The sequence below is a fragment of the Penicillium waksmanii genome (genome assembly GCF_028829765.1).
Source record: "Penicillium waksmanii strain IBT 27052 chromosome Unknown utg000005l:1.0-5232799.0:1.0-5237142.0, whole genome shotgun sequence".
Classification (NCBI taxonomy): domain Eukaryota; kingdom Fungi; phylum Ascomycota; class Eurotiomycetes; order Eurotiales; family Aspergillaceae; genus Penicillium; species Penicillium waksmanii.
The window spans coordinates 2,304,444-2,326,015 of NW_026643252.1; the positions used below are offsets into that span (position 1 = coordinate 2,304,444).

Here is a 21,572-nt window from a genome sequence, read left to right on the forward strand (position 1 = left end):
AAAAAAAGGGCGAGCTGCCCCCCTCCTCGACCCAAGAGCTCAGTTACAGTCCAAGTCCAGGACCAGGCCTCGAGACAAAGCACCCGGGATAAGCTGCTTAGTCTCCGAGCTCTTTGTTTCGATCGGCGAATTGCAGGCGGGGGAACCCTAAGCCCACTGGGCCCCGGAGAGGGCGTGCCTCCATTCGGCTTGATTCGACTGGCAAACAGCTATGCCAGCGCATCATTGCTTCCAAACCCACCGAGAAAACATACCGCAGCACGCTTACAGTACGATGCTTCCCACTGACCCTGCCCTGGGACCCTTTTCAGAGTAACAGCCTGGGCCATTGAGACCTTTCCCCCTCGTTTGTAGCCAATCTGGTCACCGCATTTCCGCGACATCCATGACATGCTTCCCTACGAGCGTTGTACCTCAATACGACTTAATTTTCCATCAACACCATTCCCGTTCTTCCCGGGCCTGAACCCGGTCCCATGTTCCAGGGTAATCCGAGAGTTTCTTTTGTTTTTCTCTCAGGATGTATCAGAATTAGAGCAAAGGTTCCCTCTTAGTTTACATTTGACCAGGGTACTTCGGTCCGGGAAAGCCCTTTCTATTTCTTTAGACTGCGCAAGCAGATGCTAATCTCCAGGAGAAACGGTCTCCTCCGTCCTATGTTTTACCTCTTCAGGTTTCTGCAGCGACTACTGAGACAACGGTGTCGAATCCTTCCTGCAGAATTCAATTATGATTTTCCTTTCCCCCCTCTTCGTAAGCCTAGCCTTCTAGTATAATCCTAGTGAGGTTTTCGGTACTAGGCTTTTTTGCCTCCTTTGTGCGCTGTCTCGATTGCAACCGTCCAATTCCTTGTCCCCCCTCTTGGACCCTCTACCTCCGTCGCTGCTCTTCTTGTACTGGCGCATAGAGGTATCGGATACACTGGGGACAACACATGGTATGACTCTGTATCAATGCAAATGCCCCACCCGTTTCCGGTAGAGGAAAAAACCATCAATTAAGCATAGCTTGCGAGGCCTGGTGAAAATTAATTTTCTTTCTCTGTTTGCACTAAACCCTTGTCCTGTATTTTTGCCTTCCTGCGTGGTACGGAGGGGGACGTGTATTCAGTATATGTGTGTGTGGCGTGGCATCTTTCTAATGCCTTCTTCAAGCCTTTGGTTCCTCATTCACACCTTCTTTCTCCTTTCCTCCCCTGTCCCACCTTTCCAATATCCTCCTAATCCTCGAGTGGTGAGCAGAGTGGTTACATTTGCATTAACATCTTGTCTTGGTCATCTTTCTCGTGAAACGAACGACGCCTCCAAAAAAAAGTTTGAATCAGAAAGGAAGGATTGGAAATAAGAGAAAAAAGTCCCAACCCAACAAAGAAAGTCAAAATTACAACCAGCAAAACCACCAGTCAGCATTGAATCAAAGAACAAAGAAGCAAGAAAAACCGACCAGATCCCACTATCCCGGATCTTGGCTCGCCTAGTCTATGATAGACAACAGCACCGTTGGGCATCGCCATCCGCATATCTTGTAGCTGCAGTTCCATTCCACAGTTCCGTCTCAGCCCTACCCGTCTCCCGTCTCACACTTCATCAGCCAATCCCTTCAATGCTGTCGGGCTAGCCGCGCCTCAGATTGCGAAGTTGACAGTGGCAACGCCGCTTTCCGTTCTATCTCTATTCCCTGTGGCCGTTTTCGCCGTTGAAGATCCACTTCGCCGAGATGTACTATATTCTCTACCTTGCAAGTACGTATATCCCGACGCAGAATAGCCTCATAATCTCCTACTGCGCCTCGACTCGAATCGATGTCCCCGCTTGTGTCTCCACTGGTGCAAATCTCAATTGAGACCCCAGAGAATCATCCGCACCACGGATACTACTAGCAGCACCATGACACAAGCCCTCCCCTCGTCTGCTGCCTAGTACTTTTCTTCTTATATATTTCCCTACACACAGGGAATTCAAGCCCAGAAAATCACAGAACAAATCACTAATAAACAAAAAACAGGCCTCTGCCGCCGTCGTCGCTGGCCAGAACCCTCCTACGAAGCATACACCTCACCAACGGGCTTCACCTGCGTCGTACGCGTTAACAACCGCGAGTACCAGACAGACGCAGTCTACGGCAGCGAAGAGCTAGCCCGAGAAAGTGCCGCCATGCGCGCGTACCTGATCTGCCGCAATTTCTCCGTCAATGACGGCAAGTACCCGGCCGGTACTAATCATGGCGGTATCGTGCAGGGGATCCCCATTGCAATCGGTACGGGACGCAAGTCTAGTCGAGACGATGATACAGATACCTCGGTGAGCAGTAGTGGGGGTAGTTGGAGTGGTGGAAGTAGTCCGGAGCGAATGGTCATGCTTGAGCGTGGAGAGAGGGTTATTGTTAGTGGGGTCCCTGGTTCGGCGATGGAGTTGGCTTATTCGAGGCAGGAGGCTTAGGTTTTGGAAATGAGGCAAGGAGAGAGAGCGAGGAATGTTCGGCTCAGCCAGTCGTATGGTTGGTTGGGTTTGTGGAATATGGTGATGATGTTATGACTTATGACGATGGCTTTCTGCGTGCGTGTTTCTTTTCGCTAGCATGTATTTGCTGTCTTCTTCTTGTTCTGCTTCTTTTCATAGATGGAAAAGCTCCGGCTCTCGGATGATGTGTCTTGTGAATTGTCACTGGACAGAATCGTCTGGAATAATGGTGCATAGATGGTGGTTTCGACAGGGTCCAGGCTCTGGTTATGATTTCGAGTAGTATATTTACATCATTGTGGTGGTCAGCGATCGATTCAGTGAGATTGTGTGGTTGTTTGGTTTCAGATACTAATGGTTGTCTTCAATTATCGCTCGCTCGAACTTTCTTGCTACTAGTAGTTGCTTCGTTTGGCTGTGTTTATCATGGGGATTAGATCCGTTCGAGTCTCATTTCTACAGTAGAAATGGACATCATGCCCTAAGACTTCGACCTCTAAGTTGGAACTTGAAGTTTAAAATTCAATTGAATCTTCCAGCCCGCAGGCTGGTCCACGGGTAGTACTAGATAGTAGTACTAAATACCTAAGTAGTAACAGGTCTGCAACATATATTTACTTAAAAGTTCCAAGGTTTTCAAGTTGTTATGCCGGGCAGTCACAACAGGACCAAGACGATTAGAATGCTTGCTATTTACCAGTAGTATATGGTTTTTCTTTGCAGAATTTCATATTTTTCATTCTGAATCTTGGAGGCTATAGTTGATATACCATTGATTGGCACCTACACCATAGCTAGAATCTCAACAGATGCAGTTAGCCCGGGCTACACGACACATAGGAGATATCATATCGAAGGGCGTTTTGAACGAATCACAGCTCACTTCAAACACCGTAAACGGCCTTGATAGCCAATCCAAAATGCCAGAAACTAGGTCGGCCGAACATGGCCAGAGCCTCTTGACGTACTGGAGGACGGATTTCTTATCGCCCGATCTGCCGATCTGCAACCACTCTGCGGCGGGGGAGAGCCAACCACAGCCTTCCAATTGGACGCCGCACCGTGTGGGTCCGACAAAGATTTCCTTTTTGGGATTAGTGTTCTCCTCGATAAACCACAAAATCCCCCCATACCTAACCACGATCTGGAGCACTGTAGAAGACACTCTAGCTATGGCGTTTGAACCGGAGTGATATGAGTTATCATTAGCCAATAGTAACTTGGAGGGTTGCTGTTGTACCTTTTAGGACGTGGGGAACCTGAAGTCATTTACGACCGACCGGCTCTTGGCAAACACATATAAGTTAGGGTATGACCGACCAATTCAAAAGACATCTCTTCAATTGCTCCAATCTCCTGAGACATACACACCCCCTTACTAACACTCCGGATTTTTGAAGTTAGTATTATCTTTCTATACATATCGGTTCCATCATGGGTGACTACCAACCCGAGACTATTGCTTCGCCCACCCCAGCCGCAATGGGGAATCAACTGAAGGATACCTCTGCCAATGATAGCGGCGTTCTCTATCACCAACTTCGTCAGAAGCCTCTTAACATCGTCGGTGGAAGGGGCAGCTACCTCATCACCGATGACGGCCTCGAGATTCTGGACGCCACCTGTGGTGCAGCCGTATCTTGCCTTGGACACAGCGATAAGCGTGTGCATGATGCTATCATGGAACAACTACAAAAGATTCCTTACGCTTACTCGCTATACTTCACCAATAATGCCGCAGAGAATCTCTCTAGGATTCTGGTGGACTCGACTGGTGGGAAGATGTCTCGAGCGTTCATCGTGAGCTCAGGTTAGTCGCCATCATTCGCCGGATCACTCTCTTAATTACTGACTCGGATTCATTCGCCCAGGTACCGAGGCCGTTGAAGCATCTGTCAAGATGGCCATGCAGTACTTCAGAGAGCTTCCTACCCCGCAGCCCCAACGAGTGAACTTCATTTCCCGCACGCAATCCTATCACGGCAATACCCTTGGCTCCCTTGCCGTTGGCCATCATGTTGCCCGTCGAGCTATCTATGAGAGTATTTTGACAAAGAACGTGCATCATGTATCGCAGTGCTATCCATATCGTGGAATGAAGGACGGAGAAAGCACCGAGGGCTACGTTGCAAGATTAGCGCAGGAGCTGGAGGACAAGTTTCAGAGTCTGGGCCCAGACACAGTATGTGCGTTTGTGGCAGAAACCATGTCTGGAGCTGTAAGTTTGAAATTAAATCGGGACTGTATGAGCCTCAACTGACTATACAAAGACACTAGGATGTGTGCCTGCGCTCCCTGGTTATCTGAAAGCCATGAAAGAAGTCTGCGAGCGTCATGGGGCTCTACTTATCTTAGACGAAGTGATGTCTGGGATGGGCCGCACCGGAACCCTCCATGCTTGGGAACAAGAAGGTGTCGTTCCAGACCTACAGACCATCGCTAAGGGGCTTGGCGCTGGATATGCTCCGATTGCTGGTCTTCTGGTGAACAAGCATGTGGTCGACACACTTACTCGAGGCACAGGAGCTTTTGCTCACAGTCAGACATACCAGGGCCACCCTGTTTCTTGTGCGGCTGCCTACAGAGTGCAACAGATTATCCAAGAAGACAATTTACTTCCTAATGTTCGTGAAATGGGTGAATACCTTGGTCGTCTCCTTCACGAGAAATTGGGTGATAACCCTCACGTTGGTGACATTCGTGGCCGGGGTCTTTTCTGGGCTGTAAGTCGCTGCCCGCCTCTGTTTTTAATCCTTTTGAGATAAGCTAACCCTTTTACAGTTGGAATTCGTGCAGAATAAGAGCACTAAGGAATCCTATCCTCCATCTAAAAAAGTTGCATGGACTCTTCACACAACTGGCCTGAAACCGGAGTACGCAATCTCACTGATGCCAGGTAACGGTGGCGCAGATGGAGTTAATGGCGACCATATTTGCTTGGCTCCGCCGTACAACACCACCAAAGCGGAGATTGAATTGATTGTCGATCGTGCATCCAAAGTGATTCAGGAAGTCCTCGGTTGAGTTGTATAAGTGTTGAGATTCCTCATGTCACGTCCACAACTATGTAAGGAGCTATACCATAATGAATGTCGTTTTCCTAGTTATCATAGGTCCTGATTTCGAGTTGCAATCAATTCTATGCTTTATTGCCGGAGCTTTGACACATCTTCGAATTCAATTCTAGGGCAGTATAGCACAGTATATCGAGACCATTCTCTCAAGAATAAACACAATTCCTCTATGATGTAAACCGAATGACATAAGGGCAAGGTTCCTCGCCAAAGCCCTTAATGCTGTTTTCCTGAACCTGGTTAACGCGATCATTGGGAGCATTCCACATGCGATCGCCAGAATCCCTAAGTTCCGTGTCAGTCTCATTGAATTGGAAGGCAATTGAATTGAAACTCACATCATAAGTCCGACGTGATGAATGCTGCCACTTTCATTGCAGTCACACTCGCCACCAAAGAAAATGGCATCTCCAACACGGCGCTGGGACAAGGGATATTTCCTGCGAACACTTTGATAAGCTACTTTGACTTGCAATGTTCTGCATGCGACAGGAATGCACTCACTTATACCCCAGTTTACTCTCAGATGCACAGTACATGGAAGAAGTCACGCGAAGACCCTCCGTGAACAGGTCGCGACCCGTTACCTTGCAGACGGCCCAGCAGACGAGACCGGAACAGTCATAGCCAACATCACCATAGTCATAGGGAGGCTGGTCATCAGAAGGCCCGCTGCAGGAACCACCACCCCAAGCATATGGCGTGCCCTTGGCTGTCATGGCTGTGGATAGGATCTTCTTTCCAACGTCGGTGGAGGAAGTGTTTGAATGGGGCACAGCGACGGCGCTGGTGACTAAGGTAACTAGAAAAGTAGTGGCGAAGAACTTCATGATTGTAGAGTATTTATTGAAGATGAGCAGTTATCGATTAGTTCAATTTGGATTGTATCATTGAGTGCGAGGGATGTCGGGTTTAAGTATGCACCCACCGATCCGAGTTTGAATAGCCCTGAGAAAGTGGAGTAATAGTTATTTCGATTGCCAACTATGCAAAATCGTGTTTTTATTGGATCAGAATGAAGATCTGCGAATCAAGATAGAAATAAATCTGCAGAGAGTTGATGAAACGGGGGCCAGGAAAACTAAATGACCCAGGTGCACGATATCCCAGCCACGCATTGGTGGGATTCCCAGGCCAATCCGTGACGACCCAGAGAAGGATCCTTTACTTGTTAGAAAATACGACAAGTGGATATCCAATAATAGTTTACGAGGTCCGGCACATGTTGCTTAGATCGGAGCTTGTTGTTCGCCTCTGGGTCTGTGTCGCTCGTGTCTGAATCAAGTATTCCGTACTTCGTTTAATCAAGGGGTGATAAACACGAGGTGTGGAGAGCCAAGATCTTGAATGGGAATTATGTTTAGAGTTGGCGGAAGGCTTGGAGATCGACAGTCGTATTTCGACTATTTTTGGAAAAATTATTGAAAATAAGCGTGTCATCATATTCTGTCGAGTTTTCGAAGGTAGTTCTTTCGTTTGACTGTCTCTACATCGAGATATTAGATGATCTGCTCCATATTTTGAAAAGTTAGCAAGATGTCCTCTCGTTGAGGCTAGCAGCGGAAATGACTGCTAATTATTATGCGGTGCTTGGGAACTTTGCCTTTGTCCAACTTGAAGAGGGAATTTTGAAGGAGGATTAACATTCAGATCTCTCGGATTTTCATTCTATTAAAGGCATCTTTCAGATCTTACAAGGTTTACCCTCTTTGTAAAAACCACGCATTAAAGTCTAGCACTTTGATTCGTTGAAAATCGCCAATTGACAGAAACCAAAACACTTTTACAAAGTAAATGATACTATGAGCACCACTCCCAAGTTACGCTCGCAATTACACCCCACGAGACCTATAGATGAAAATACAACAACTTCAAGTTGAAGTTCAACAAATTCGTAGTATAAACTTCATCATGTGATCGGGTCTTGATAAGCGGGGAAATGTGGCTGGTTCCCCACTTCAATTATATTGCCATCTCACCTGCCTTGCATTGATTGAAGTACTGTATTTGTCAACCGTATCAACGGAATGCCCCGTGGGGAGCGTTTCACACGATCGCGAACCGGTAGGAAGCTCGCCCATACTCAAGCATGATGCGCAAGGCCACAACTGACACAGCGCGGTAGGATGCCTACCATGTCGAAAAAAGCACGAGAAATGCGATGAGAGGCGCCCCTTGTGTTCCTTTTGCGCTGCACGGGGATTGACCTGCCAGTATCCTTCGACGCTGAAATGGGTGCGTCGTGCGCAACCTACAGCGTCGAGACATCGATCTCGAAAGGAACCTCAGGAGCCCGATAGTGCAGGAGGACCTAGCGGGCCCCTCTCACTATTTTCGGGCAATTTATTTCAATCCGGTGAGGAGAAGTCAGCTTGGGAATACTGTATGTCTCCGTTCTGTGAGGACCGTGAGGTTTCCACACTGACACAGACCAGACGTGAGATTGGTCTCTTCCAACGTCCCCGCGCTAGACGGACCAGACAATCCATACCGACAACTCTCATGGACGGCACTATCATCCCCGGTCCTCCTCGACACAATAGTTTGCATAGCTACGGAGCACATGCTCAACTTTGGTCTCGGCAGTGTGTCAACAGCAGCGCACCGTCAACAACGCATGCTCCGAACAATTGGACAGAACCTGCGACTGATTGAAGCCGGGAATGGGAATGGCTGTGAAACGAGAGACGTAGTAGTACCAACCAGAAACTGCGATCACGAGGCACTACTCACAGCAATTGTCCTACAAGGAGTTGTCGTCGCCCAGTCAGAGGATGGGATCTTGGAACCGCATGTCAGATGCGCATCATTCCTCATGCAGACGCTGGACTACTTTCACCAGATACCACGCAGTGCCCTCACCCGGATGGCGGTGCAACGGTTCGCCATGGTTGACGTGATGCTGGCCATCGCGCGACAGCGACGGCCGTACGCACCTGGCAACTTCATTCTGCACCAACCTGATGCGGCGCGGTGGGACGGGACAGAGCCTTCTTTCCACGAGATGACGGGGTGTCCCCAACCCTTGATGTGCTTCCTAGTGAGGATTGCGCATCTTGCGTGTGACGTTGAGGATCGCTTGGAGCAACAGGCGTCGATCAGCGATCTCCTCGCTCAAGCTCATCGATTGGAGAATGATCTCCGCTCATGGGGCTCTCATTATACAGGTATCACCTCAGGCTTAACGGAGTGTGAACGACGACCACCGCTAGACATTCTCACGGAGTGCTATTATTGGACCGCTCATTTACTACTCGCGCGACGCGTGTTTAGAGATCCAACTCGTTGTCGCCGAGTCCAGCATCTCACACAGACCTGTTTTGGCCTGATGGATCGTCTTTCTACGGGTTGCGGCCCTGATTCGTCGCTGCCGCAACCATTCTATCTCGCAGCCCGGGAGGCTGTCACCCCGACCGACCGTGCTTGGGTGCGACAGAAGCATCGGTCAATGACCGAGTACTATCGGGAACAACAACGCAACATGGCGATGCGACTCACGGAGCGAGTCTGGGAGATCACGGACGAGTTACAATTGAAGAACATGATTGAGATTGACCCGGACCAGGCGGTTTCGAGTGCAGACAGACAGATTAAAGCCCTAGATGCGGGTTCTTGCTTGTTTGCATTTTGACCGGAGAGAGTGAAAACCTTGTGAGGACTCGGAGATGGAAGATAGATGTTTCTAAATATAAACGGGGGTGGCAATGTTCCAAGGTTCATCACATGTGGGCCATCTATGACAAAGGCGAAGTGAGAATAAACTTGCATTGGCCCAAGGAGATAATATGACATATCCCACGTCAGGGAGACAACCACGTTCAAGTTGATGCTTCATTACGCATAGACTCTGACAACACTGTCGCACACCTAGTCCAAGTCTCGAGTATAAGTCTGGCAGTGTACAAGCAGTAACCCAATTGGATATGCCACCAGAAGAGTCTGAGTATCCAACCGGGCAAGGATCTCCATGCCCACTTCAACCCCAACTCTGTTTCCAAAGAACACCGTTCCCTAGCTTTGGGCCTGATGGGGTCAAGGGCCTGGACTGTGTCACGGCAAGAACGGTACCACAAAGTTTTTTTTTCCTGTTCCTGGCCCAGGACCAGAACCAGAACTGAAACTAACCGCAGTACGAGTACGGAGTACTCCCTACAAGGCCCTTCTTCTTCCTACGAAGTACTCGTACGGATGCGACGGAAGACGCAACTGCGCACGGAGTCTCACCTGTGACGTGCGCTGCAAGGCAGTCCTCACGCTGGCCGTCTCGGTTCAATCGCACCAATGGGGCCCAGTAAGATAGCGCACGGAACTCGAGGGGAGGGGGAAGAAATGCTAGGGAACATGGCAAGGCTAGACCCCCGTGAAAAGTTGCAGCAGCCCACAGTCGAGCGGGACCGGGACTGAACTTGTCCAACCCATGTCTGGAATGACCTGTCATGCACGCGAAACCAATCATGATGACTAGCAGTGCGGGTACCTGAATGGCTGTCCCTCTTGTCCGCACACTCGGGGCACCGTGGGCCAGTGACCAATTGTACCAATTGTACGCTCATTGGTTCCAAGTCCCCGGAGAAGCCCCTGACAACCGTGGGAAAACCAGCGGTGGCGCTTAGCGGAGCCCGTGGCTGAAAGAGTTCGCGAATCAGGGGTTGGCTGGTCCCTGAGACCGACAAAACAGAACTGCAGGAGGGCCGCGGGCGGCGCGGACAGCGCAGAGTAGATAGCGCAGGTGCGAAAAAGCGAAGCGAAACGAAACTAGGGGGGAGGGGAGATTCAAGACCAAAATATGTCCTTGTTGGTTCTGTCACATCTAAGATCTTGGTACGGAGTACGGAGTACTGACCGAGGTGCCCCCTCCAAACATTCCAGCATCACGGGCATCTCGTACCAGCGTTTCAGATCCCCCGCGGATCTCACGTGTTTGGGTGCCGTTCGGCGGCACTTGGGACGGACGATCCAGCGGGTTTTGGGTTCTAGGTTCTGGGTTCTGGACGGTCGAAAAAAAGAGTGGAGGGGACTGAGGGATGTTCTGTCCTGGTTCTCGGAGCGCCACCGTGCCCATGTCTATGCCCATGCCCATGCCCATGCTCATGGCCATTCTCTAGTCTGACACTAGACGATCTGTCGCACAACCAGTGGGACAGGTTTTCTGTGCAAGGAGCCCGAGGGCGAGGCAGCGACCCAGTGTCCGGCCCCCATGGATGCAGGCAGATGCATGGGGCCAAGGGCAAACGGGCAACCGGGGAGTAGATAGAGGCAGAGTAGAGGACGAGAAAACAAGTAATTGTCAAAGTAGAAGCAATGCTAAGAAAGGATTATGGAGTAGATAGTTTTGACTGTCGATATCCATAAGATCCATTCAGAACCATAAACCAAGGAAGTCAGTAGTTCGACTTGGGGGGGACCCACGAGCTGCCAATAGTGCCTGCCAGATGAGTAGTCAGCATCTCCTGATGTGCCCACCTCCGCTACTCTCCTCTGCTGCTCTGCTGCTCTGCTCTGCTTCCTCTCCTTCTCGTGTTGTCGTCTTCATTCCCTTTTTCTCACCTTCTTTTCTTTTTTGCCGACTAGGTCGTTCGTTTCACTCTTTCACGACGACCGTACCGCTCATTCTTATTCCCATCCCCCCCCCCCCCTATCCCCATTCTTTCACTTCCTTCGAACCGGTTTCTCCTATCCTTTCCCCCCCCAAAAAGAACAGAGAGATTCCACGTTCCCAACCCGTTGATCGATTCAACTAGGCCTTGCGATTCCAGTCATCCAACCTCCAGTCTTTTATCCGACCAGGTCGATCACTGAATCAATACGCCCTTCTTTTACTGCTGCATAGGCCAGCCTTTTATTTATCCCACTTTCCTTTACACGGGACGCCTCTGCGACGCGCCCTTACCACCCAACCCAACCCCCCGGTTTCTGCCCAGCATCGATCGCGATCTCGATTTGACTCGACTCGACTCGATCCTTCACCAGAATCCCTTTCATTCATTTTGAATTATCCTCTCGCGCTTGACGCTGCTTCGAGAGAACAAGACTTGCAAGACTCTTCCCCATTTTCTACAACCACACCCCCCATCTCTACTTGTCGGCCGGATCGTCACGCTTCGAACCTTTTCCACCCTTTGAAACACATACGGCATCCGCAATCCAAAAAAAGTCATAAAAAAAGCACACGGAATTTATTGGATCACTTTCGCGACATCATTCTAGACAGACCCTTCGAAATATTTGGGTTCCTCGCTGTGTCGCAACCATCGAAATGTCTTCCTTTACAGAAACGCCTGACTTAACAGGCGCGCATACCGCTGCCTCATCCTCGCCAACAAACTCCACCCCTTCGCCTTCGACCTCAAGTGTTACAACAGCCAATTCTGCGCGTCGCCCACCGCGCAAGAGCACATTGACCCAACAACAGAAGAACAACAAGCGTCAACGGGCAACGCAGGATCAACTCGTCACCCTCGAAGTCGAATTCAACAAGAACCCCACTCCCACCGCTGCTACCCGGGAACGAATCGCAAGCGACATCAATATGACCGAGCGATCAGTACAAATTTGGTTCCAGAACCGGTAGGTCTCAAAGAACGCTGGAAGCCCTAGAATAACAAATGCTGACTGCACTAGTCGCGCTAAAATCAAGATGCTTGCGAAGAAGAGTATCGAGACTGGTGAAGGCTGCGATTCAATTCCCGAGTCAATGCGCCATTACCTTGCGATGCAATTCGATCCAACCAAACCCGGAACTCGAGACCCCTTTGGCCGTTCGGCAGGATACGGAGCTCCCAGCATGTATGCGAATGAGACTAGCCCTACTGGGAAAGTTGGTACGTGTATACAATCCTCTGGGCGCCACACGATTTGAAAATTCTGCTAACAACTAAACAGTCATTTCGCATTTCACCTGTCGCTCCTTGACTATCGGTAGCTGGCGGCGCATTGGCCAGAATGCCATGGACTTGGTGGTTTTTTACTCCCCTGACAAGGCTTGCATGACATATTATATCAACAACGACTCTGCCGGCTATAAGATCGAGTACCCCTTCGCCCATATCAAGAACATCACATTGGAGACCGGGGACCCGACTCCAGGACCCAACGGCGCGCCACCTCGGCCTGGTGGGTTAGTGGTGGAACTGAACCGTCCACCTATGTTTTACATGGATTCATCCAACTCAGGGGGCTTCTACCAATGTGGTGATTTCACCGAGGAGCAGCAAGCAAGTCAGATCATGGTTCATCACCTAGGGGGTCACCCCAAGGTTTTGAGTGTCCAGCTCGCAAAGCTTGTATCATTGGAATCCTTCCAGAACCGCTTGGCATACCACGCCAACAATAACAACTTTGCTGTCCCTGCTGTACCCGCCGTGCCCACCACGCCTGCTGCACCCTCCACGATGTCGCCTCCCTTTATTCAGCGCCCTGCATCTCAGCCCAATCACTACGCTCAGGCCCCCCTACGTTGGACTGTACCAGGATGCCAATCATTTGGGCTTCAATATGCCCGCTGCTCGTGGCCATAAGCGCCAGCGTAGTCGGTCCGTCCCGGCGGCGGTTGACATCTCTGCCCTGCAAGCCCCCATGCACTCCTTCCACATGCCGCAAACGCCTGCTCCGTTCAACCATACCGACTCTGGCATCTATGCGCCCATCCCGCAATCCGTCCACGCCCTTCCCACAGATTTACGCATCGACACTGAGGGCTATGGTCTGGATTTCCGACCGAACCCCATGTCTGCGACTACCGCGGGTTCCCCATCTGAATTTGCCAGCCCATCCATGTTCAGCAATGCCGCTCAAGGAGATTCAACACCAGTTGCCAGCATGGCTCCTCAGTTCAATGTTTCGTATATTTCTGCAGGACCGTCCGACACATCCACTGTGGGATCGCATGCGCCATCGCCTTACTCTGGTGTCAGCCCAGCGGATCCCATGATTGCCAACCACTCTCCTCCTCTGTCGAACCTGTCCCATGGCTCATCCGACATGTATGGCTTCGCGCATGATCAGCAATCGGACTTCGCCGAGGATGGCCTTTCAATGAACGATATGTACCCCAAGCATCATAACGTCAACTATACCGTCTCTCACGATGGTCCTAGCTTTGACCTCCCGATGCACGGCATGTCTGGCCATGCTTCTCCAGGGATGGCCGATTACTCCCACCATGGTATGGTCAACCTCGACGAGATCAACTCAAACGGCCTGCCTACTGGGTCCTGAACGAAGCTATCAAATGCTTCTGGCGCAGAAATTGATTACAGCATTTTTTTTACTTGATTCCCCCTTTTCACGTTTCACGGCCTTTGGAGTGCTTACGGCGCTTATGTTGATGGGTTCTGGTTTCCATCTCGGAGGTATTCGATGGTTATCTGAGTCTGGCTGGCGCAAATATGATCGTCTGGTCTGATTCGGATAACGCGTCTCGCTGGCGATCGCCGGGAAAGCAATTTCGACTGGACTTGTTACTGCTTTTTCTGTTCATTGCGTGGCATATATCTTCCATTCTGTTGTGCGTTGTTTTAATACCCTTTCCATTCTGGGGCCGGTCCTAAAGCGAGTTTTTGCAACTTTTTCTTTCCATTTTGAATTGTTATATTCATTACATTCTACCCTTTCATTGTTTCCTGGATGTCCCGGTTGAACCATTGATTGCCTTTTTTCCTTCTGAAATTCCTTTTTCATCCCTGGTCTGCAAACCAGCTTTTTCTTTTTGTCTTCTTTTTTCTTGCCTTGGTTGGCTGGCCAAGGCCCCTTTACGCGGTTATGCCAAACAGACCGACCGGCTTGGACGGCAACTTCCACCCCCCCCCCCCTGATTTTCCTTTTCATTTTCTACTTTTTTTCGTGTTTGAATGTTTTTTTGGCTTAGCCGAGGGAGGCATATCAGACTTGTCTTGTTCCAGGCTTCATTTCCATGGCGACGTGACACTGCATACCATCCCCCTCGTGTTTGATGATCATTCTTTTATGAGTTTTGGAGCCTGTCTTTTCGCACAAACTGTCCTGTCGGTCTCCTATGGGAACTGACGATACCGGCGTTGTTTCTAGGGGTTCGGCCTGAGTTGAGATATTCTCTGTTCGGGCTTCTGGAAGCTGAAAGAGGGCGCTGGTCTGGCGGGATAGTGGGAAATTGATGTTTGGGCCCGAATCTACTTTTTTGTTTGTCAAGCATAGTACTGAGATATATCTAAGCATGATCATTCTGTGATTAAGATACTGCATTTCTTATCGAGACTTCCAGGTTCAAGTTTTTTGTAGCTCGTATACTACACATGGAGACGCTAATATTTTCCTTTACCCCAATTACTCAACCTCGAAAATCGGCAATGTAGTATTAGTATGGATCCGAGTCTTAATTGGAGATACTGCAAGCGCTGTCCAAATACCGGGCCTAGGCATTGAGGAATACAAGAAGATGGTGGATCTGAGTATGTTTACCTACAGCTTCCTGTGCCGGGCTAATATCTACAGAAACCGGAAGCTTTTTCAAGTGAGCTATTCGATTGGTAGAGACCGAAAGCTCGCTGGCACTGTATGACTCCATTCATACTAGATACAGGCTAAAGCCCATAATAATGAAAATGAACATGGACAGAAAAATTCCCGAGGTTTCCCAACTGGCGACTCTACTTGGTCCCGAGGTCGTTATTTCCAGATCAGAGATGACCTCAAGAACCTTGAATCGGAAGACGCCCACGCGTACTACACCTATAACCTCTCCAAGCTTGAGCTACACCCAACCAACATGGTCCTTTCTTAGCACGCAGCCCAGAAAGGATTCTGCGAAGATTTTGATGAGGCAAATTCGGAGATAGTGCAGTAAATTTACAACCTACACACCCTTTCCCTGATCATTTTGCGAATATCGTCCTTGTACTATTCAGTTCTATTGTTTCACTACGTATGGCCACGATTGCTTGATAGAGTATTCACTTCAAGTTGGTCTTTTACCCTGCCACCATACGGCTACACAATATACTACTAGTATACACCTTTCAGACACTGGTTTTGTTACCTCTACAACCTTGGAATCAACCAGCGACCTAGGTACGCTCAAACGAAAAAAAAAAACCCAACTTGAATCTAACCTTGGAACCTAGATATTGGAATGTAGTTGTATCAATAATGCAAGTGCGTACGCCGCTCTGGGTATATAGATGCTTCAAAATCGTATGCTACAAACTCGAACATTCTCCCCTCCACCCCCAATACAAAACCACTGCATCTACACCTTCTCCCAATCCCTCGGCATTGGGGCCTTATAGCCCTTCCCCCTCAAGTATTTCTCAACCCAAACCTCCATCTTCTCCAAGATATTACGCTCCGGCTTCCCAACCTCACCAGGCTCAAAAACACCCTCTTTGCACCAAACACTCCACGAACCCATCAAACCCGCCATAACGACGTCTGTTCCCAATCGATCCCCAACAACGGCAATCTGGTCCGGTGAATCAACAACCTCCCGCTCTCGAAGCCATTGTACGACTTCATCCCCGCAGAACGGCTTCTTTTCCACGCCGGCGGGGAGTCGGAAGACTGGGATTGAGAGGTGCGCGAGCTGCGACTCTAATGATGAGATCTCATGGTCGTATTTGGGGTGACTTCCCGCGCGGTTGGAGACGATGAGGATGCTGTTTGGGTGGCGGAAGGGAGAGGTTGGTGATTGCCGGAGAGCAGCGAGTTTGGAGAGGATTTGTGGAGGGAAGTTTGTTGTTTTGGGGGGGACAGAGCGTGTTATCTTTGTCTAGGACCAGGGCTTTGATTGTGGGGACTTTTCCCTTTGAGGTATTTGGCGGATCTGAATTGACGAGGTGCGGCCCTAGTTCCTCTGGGAGATACGTGAAGGTTGGGATTGTGAGGTGTGGGAGAAACTGGGCGGGATGTTTGAGTAGGGTGTGGACGGCGTGGTTGAAGGCGCGGAGGTTGGAATTGGGTGAGCCAGCCATAGCTGCGTATGCTAGATGATATCTGGGAGATCTGCTGTGAAGGTGGAGGAGGGGGGGTTATTGTAGTGAATCCATGAATATGGTGGTTGTGGTTGTGGTTGGTTTTCGCGGAGAAGAGGTGGCCCAAAGCGGAAAGGAGGGAGTTGCGCCGCAAAACTCACCTCGCGCCCTCCGCTTCTTCTCTCAACACCGTCACTTTCTTCGCCCTCATCCACCCCGCCATCGCCCCGTGACACATCAAGAGTCACTGGGATATTTAACCTCGAATCCAATTTTCACCTCTTCATCGATTCCTCTCTCCGCCTCCTCACTCTACCGCGATGGGCAAGCTCACTAGCACGATCGGCATTCCGATCAAGCTCCTCAATGAAGCGCAGGTCCGTGGTCGTCCAGTGCACTGCTTCCAATTACCCGAGAATACAACAAGAAGTGAAAGAGAAAGAATAGGGCTCTTCCACTTCCTTGGGAATTATCGTTCGCTTGCGATTGCAGACCGCTAACTTGATCGCAGGGCCATGTCGTTACCCTCGAAATCACATCGGGAGTCGTCTACCGGGGGAAGCTTTTGGAAGGTGCGTGGACCATCATATCTCGGCTGAATGAGCTTGCAATCGGATTTGGGGAGGGTTTCGGAACCTTGCCTGGCTGGCAATTGCAATAGTTCCGCCCACAGCCACAGCTCGAATCTCTGCTAACAGTTTTCAATCGCAGCCGAGGACAACATGAACGTCCAACTGAAGGATATCACCGTTACTGCCCGCGACGGCCGCGTCTCCCATCTCGATCAGGTCTACATCCGGGGAAGCCATGTGCGATTCTTCATCGTGCCGGACATGCTGAGGTACGTCAAGCGCTAGTAGCAGCTAGCAGCTAGCAACTAGCAGCCTACTGGCAGCTGGGTGGCTGCCGGAGCTTCTGAAATAACATTGACTAACGGAACATTCTTCCAGGAACGCCCCCATGTTCCGCTCACGAGGCGTGCGTGGCCGCGGTGTCGGTTTGGCCCGTGGTAAGGCCACCGTGCAGCGTGCGCGCGGCCAGCGGAGGGGTTAAATGGGTATCCGGACGAGGACGAGGACGAAGCGAAGCACCGAGACCTGGCAGGATTACCGTGGTTGGCGTTTGTCATTTTTTTTCACTTGTTTTTGGTTTAGGGGAAAATTCTCAGGCTTCTTCTTGCTGGGTTTGGGCGTCATTCGTCTGACTTGTATTTTCGCTCACGAATGAATAACCCGGTTACCGCTGTCCAGTTAAGGATGCGTAGATGGACGATATAGCACTGCTATTCACGAGCAGTGGGGATATTCTATTACAATTGTCAATGGTATCGATCATGCTCTGAGAGCCTTTCAGTATGGTAGCCCACAAGGGAATTGTGCTGCACAATGACAAACCTAGCAAAGCAGAAATTGAAATTGAAAGCAAAACAGAAATACCCTGCACTAATCTCAAATTTCCATTTAATCATCAGTCCGGGTATTCAGTGCCCTAAAGAGACAGGGCTGGCCAATTTTATACTCAAGCCTTGCCCCTCCGCAGAATCTCCGCAGCTTTTCTCAATGCGGGGACAACTTCGACTTTCGACCTTCCAACCTCCCACCACAACTTCAACCAAGCGCACCCCCATCAACCTCGAGCGAAACAATCATCCAGAAATACACACCTACCTGCAACAATATCAGAACTCACCATGCCTTCATCAACCTCCGCCCCATCCAAACCACCTGCAAAGAACGTCCCCAATCCACGCCGTCTGCTCATCCTCACCCCACCAACACAATCCCCCTCAATCATTCCCCCTCTACTGCATACTCTAAGCGGTGTCCCCATAACAGAGATTCCGAACTCACAGCCAGTCCCCGAATCATCAAAAGATAAAGAGCAAGAAACACAATCACAATCCCAAACACAGCCCGAGACAGAGCCAGAGCCAGAGACAAGCTCAGAGCCAATACCTCCCCAACCCTCCTTCGCAGGCTACACAACCCACAGCCCCCCTCCGCCTAAGTACAAAATACTACACAGCCGAAGTACCAATCTGGGTCGACGAGGTGGCCCTCCTCTCCGCGCCAAAGAACAACTCCAATTCCAATTCCAATCCAACTTCCACCTCCACATCCACCCCCGACTCGAGTTCCGGCTCAGAAACATGGAAAAACGACTTCCTTAGCGAGGAAGCCCAAATCGTCCGCGAAGCCGTCGGCGCTCTAGTCGTCGCTGTCCGGGCCCCTGCTCCGCGCAACGATGCAAATGCAGACGTGGACGTCGCCCAGTCAGAAGATGTCCTTGCGCTGAGCGCGCTGATGCGTGATATTGGAGCTGTGAAGGGATGTATTGATGAGGAGCGGGGTGGGATGGATGTCCCTGGTGTGTTTTTGCTTGTTGGGGCTGGGTCTGCTTCTGCTTCTGCGTCTGCGCGGAAACCTGGGCTGGAGGACGCGGGGGATGAGCTTGGGGGGAGATGTACCACTCTCAGTGGGGTGGTGGGAAGATCGACTTTTTGATATGGGATTGTTTGGATGGGAGGTTGTTGAGTGGGATCCGCTTGGGGAGGAGAAGGAGAAGACTAGGAATAAGTTTGGTGGTATGTTGCTGCTCTGCGCTGATCTACTTTATCAGGGCACATGCTGATTGATATATGTAGAATACGAGGGCATGCCTAGGATTAAAGAGGTTCTTGAAACGCATGATTGGAGTGCTGCAGGGGAGGATGGACTCGATGATGATCTTGAGGCGGAATTGCTTGGGTTTGATCGGGAGGGTGGTAGTGGGTTTGGAATGGAGGTGAATGAGTTGGAGCGAGAAATGCTTGGTTTGCGGATGGCGATTGAACGAGGTGGCGGCGATGGAGATAGTGATGGGGAGATTGATGGCGATGAGGAAGATGATAAAGTTGAATCGATGGAGACATTGATCATGCGCATGCAATCTCTACGAGGTACGTTGATTCTCTGGCGATTTGGGTGCATTGCTAATGGGTTGGTGCATTTAGACATGGGCTCCGAGTTGCCAGACAGTGAGCGAAGGAGGTTCGCTGCGAAAGCGGTGCAGGATATTATGCGTGAGCTGTAAATACTTCCCAAGTTTGCCATAGATGTGACAGATACTGTATACCCTTCAACTTGAATCTATTCCGACACGCACAGGTTGGTCTATGAAATATTATAACGTATAGAATATTGTCGAACTTTTAGCCCGACTACTCGGGCGTCTATCATAAAATTGATATCCAGGAATAACAAGAGGTCCAGCTGACCCTCTCTATTAATGAAATCCGCAACACCATCTACCTCGAATTTAATCGGCACGCTTCTTGCCCCGAAGGGCCTTACGGCGCTGCGCAATCATGTGGGTGTAGAGAACGTAAGAGCCTAGTGGAATCACCCGTAAGAAAAGGTCAAGGAAATGAGCAGGGGGGAGACATCAAAGACTTACCTGGCACATAGATAGCCAAGACAGCAACCAGGAACCACTTGAGAAGTGGCTCAATTTCGCCCGCCGGGCCAAGCGCAAGATAAACAAGCGCACACTCGCTGGAAATGCCAACGGGGTACAGGACATAGAAAGTATTATATCTTAGCCAAGTCCACCAAGCGGGGACTTGGTTTCCAGAGAGCGTAATAGCAAAGAAACCGTAGCGAATAATCTCAGTAATACCCCAAGCCGTCACACAGCCCAGATAAGCGTAGTCACCCAGCTGTGTCTTCTCGGCACCAACGATATCGCCACCGAAGATTGCCATGATTCCCCAGACCAGAAGCAGTCGCGAGGCAACTTGCATCGCGGTGGTGAGAAAGGGAGCGCGCACGAGGCCGAGGATGCTGTGTATGACTTCGAGGATGGCGAGCGATTGCGTCCCGATTAGAAGGGGGTTGGCGGTTTCCTGGAAGATGGTGTGAAGGGAATCATTTCGTAGGGCGGCGGGGATGAGGCTTGCGGTATAGATCACGCAGGTGGCCCAGGTGAAGAGATTGGTTGTGTTGTAGAGGAAGAGGTATCCTCTGGTCAGGCCCGAGGGGGAGGAAGAGCGGGGCTGTTTGGAGGCCATTTTGGTTGATGCCTATATCGCGATTATGGGAATGACGGGATTGAATTGAGTCGGGGACTCAGGAGGGGAGGAATGATTCCTCGTTGACGTTGGCGTTGGCGTTGGGAAAGGAGTCTTGCAGGTGAAGCTCAACAAAACGGACCTCGGATGATGACATAAGCCTTCTAGAAGAGTGGTCGAACCCCCACGGCGACGGGGGGGATTAATCCTGGTGGTGTCCGGGGTAGTGAATGAGGCTGTTGCTTCAATAGACTGGGCACTTCTTATTTTCTCTCCTATCCTGTGTTCCCCCAGTCCCCCAGTCCACTTTATTTTGAAGCCATCTGCGATCATCCCTGAGACACTTGCATTGACCGGGTATTTGCTCCAATCTAGCGTGCTTCCCTCAAGCCATGTGCATCTATCTGTTCGATTACGGTCTAGATGATATCGCGCATCGCTGATTTGTCTGGTTATTTAGGCTGGGGGCCAAACGGATAGTTTCCACGCCGGCCAGTTCTAACATGCCGCTATGCCTATGCAGGCTTGGGCGTGTTCCACAACCTGTCACCTCGTATCTGGTACTGGCATTGGCACTGGCACCGACACCGGCACCGTCGCTGGCACTAGTCCTGACACATCTGATGACCTATTTTTGGAAGTGAACGAGTCGAGGTTTGCAGCATGTCTGATACGAGCAGCTTGCCGGTCCAGATGATGATGAGAGGACGATCGGTTCCTTGATATGTGCCGAAGTTGTCGGCGATGAAATGCGTGTGTGACCGAGTCGATTGGCAATGTCCTCCAATCCGTCTCGGGGGTTGCACGATGCAGACTGATATCATGCAGGGTGTACTATTGTGCTAGGAATATTGGTGTAGTATTAAAACTACTAGTACGTACTCGAAGGTAAATATAGCAGGTTGCGGCTATGCTGGTCTATCAGCAGTTCGTACTTTATCAGGTTATGCCCGTCGCGAGTTATACGGATAGTGATGGTCTGTACCTAAGGTAAACAAGGTAGGCTATGTAGATAGTGGTATCCGCATAATTATACATACTGTAGTAC

The 21,572-nt window shown here is 50.2% G+C and overlaps 10 protein-coding genes across 10 annotated transcripts; 6 read left to right on the forward strand and 4 right to left on the reverse strand.

Annotated features, from left to right (window-relative positions):
* Positions 1–1,716: 1,716 nt before the first annotated feature.
* N7481_005753 (uncharacterized protein) lies at positions 1,717–2,438 on the forward strand (the record flags this gene model as incomplete). Its single annotated transcript, XM_057264972.1, has 2 exons — positions 1,717–1,741; positions 2,005–2,438. 2 exons carry the CDS (start codon positions 1,717–1,719, stop codon positions 2,436–2,438), a joined length of 459 nt encoding a protein of 152 aa, XP_057122692.1.
* A 1,455-nt stretch (positions 2,439–3,893) lies between these two features.
* Positions 3,894–5,483, forward strand: N7481_005754 (uncharacterized protein; the record flags this gene model as incomplete). Its single annotated transcript, XM_057264973.1, has 4 exons — positions 3,894–4,269; positions 4,331–4,677; positions 4,730–5,182; positions 5,241–5,483. 4 exons carry the CDS (start codon positions 3,894–3,896, stop codon positions 5,481–5,483), a joined length of 1,419 nt encoding a protein of 472 aa, XP_057122693.1.
* Positions 5,484–5,700: 217 nt separating this feature from the next.
* Positions 5,701–6,363, reverse strand: N7481_005755 (C40 family peptidase; the record flags this gene model as incomplete). The annotated part of the gene is made up of 3 exons (XM_057264974.1): positions 5,701–5,818; positions 5,872–5,973; positions 6,038–6,363. The coding sequence occupies 3 exons, from the start codon at positions 6,361–6,363 to the stop codon at positions 5,701–5,703; spliced, it is 546 nt and encodes a 181-aa protein (XP_057122694.1).
* A 1,197-nt stretch (positions 6,364–7,560) lies between these two features.
* On the forward strand, positions 7,561–9,164 carry N7481_005756 (Zn(II)2Cys6 transcription factor; the record flags this gene model as incomplete). Its single annotated transcript, XM_057264975.1, has 3 exons — positions 7,561–7,597; positions 7,659–7,916; positions 7,969–9,164. 3 exons carry the CDS (start codon positions 7,561–7,563, stop codon positions 9,162–9,164), a joined length of 1,491 nt encoding a protein of 496 aa, XP_057122695.1.
* Positions 9,165–9,994: 830 nt separating this feature from the next.
* Positions 9,995–10,631, reverse strand: N7481_005757 (uncharacterized protein; the record flags this gene model as incomplete). The annotated part of the gene is made up of 2 exons (XM_057264976.1): positions 9,995–10,288; positions 10,377–10,631. 2 exons carry the CDS (start codon positions 10,629–10,631, stop codon positions 9,995–9,997), a joined length of 549 nt encoding a protein of 182 aa, XP_057122696.1.
* A 1,158-nt stretch (positions 10,632–11,789) lies between these two features.
* On the forward strand, positions 11,790–13,750 carry N7481_005758 (homeobox domain-containing protein; the record flags this gene model as incomplete). The annotated part of the gene is made up of 4 exons (XM_057264977.1): positions 11,790–12,100; positions 12,155–12,354; positions 12,416–12,996; positions 13,058–13,750. The coding sequence occupies 4 exons, from the start codon at positions 11,790–11,792 to the stop codon at positions 13,748–13,750; spliced, it is 1,785 nt and encodes a 594-aa protein (XP_057122697.1).
* Positions 13,751–15,755: 2,005 nt separating this feature from the next.
* N7481_005759 (phosphatidylglycerophosphatase) lies at positions 15,756–16,476 on the reverse strand (the record flags this gene model as incomplete). The annotated part of the gene is made up of 2 exons (XM_057264978.1): positions 15,756–16,274; positions 16,339–16,476. The coding sequence occupies 2 exons, from the start codon at positions 16,474–16,476 to the stop codon at positions 15,756–15,758; spliced, it is 657 nt and encodes a 218-aa protein (XP_057122698.1).
* A 320-nt stretch (positions 16,477–16,796) lies between these two features.
* On the forward strand, positions 16,797–17,529 carry N7481_005760 (putative small nuclear ribonucleoprotein SmD3; the record flags this gene model as incomplete). The annotated part of the gene is made up of 4 exons (XM_057264979.1): positions 16,797–16,853; positions 16,988–17,048; positions 17,188–17,317; positions 17,427–17,529. 4 exons carry the CDS (start codon positions 16,797–16,799, stop codon positions 17,527–17,529), a joined length of 351 nt encoding a protein of 116 aa, XP_057122699.1.
* Positions 17,530–18,166: 637 nt separating this feature from the next.
* On the forward strand, positions 18,167–19,548 carry N7481_005761 (adaptin-binding domain-containing protein; the record flags this gene model as incomplete). Its single annotated transcript, XM_057264980.1, has 5 exons — positions 18,167–18,331; positions 18,399–18,843; positions 18,953–19,060; positions 19,121–19,414; positions 19,469–19,548. 5 exons carry the CDS (start codon positions 18,167–18,169, stop codon positions 19,546–19,548), a joined length of 1,092 nt encoding a protein of 363 aa, XP_057122700.1.
* Positions 19,549–19,773: 225 nt separating this feature from the next.
* Positions 19,774–20,524, reverse strand: N7481_005762 (protein tyrosine phosphatase-like domain-containing protein; the record flags this gene model as incomplete). Its single annotated transcript, XM_057264981.1, has 2 exons — positions 19,774–19,847; positions 19,912–20,524. 2 exons carry the CDS (start codon positions 20,522–20,524, stop codon positions 19,774–19,776), a joined length of 687 nt encoding a protein of 228 aa, XP_057122701.1.
* Positions 20,525–21,572: the final 1,048 nt, after the last annotated feature.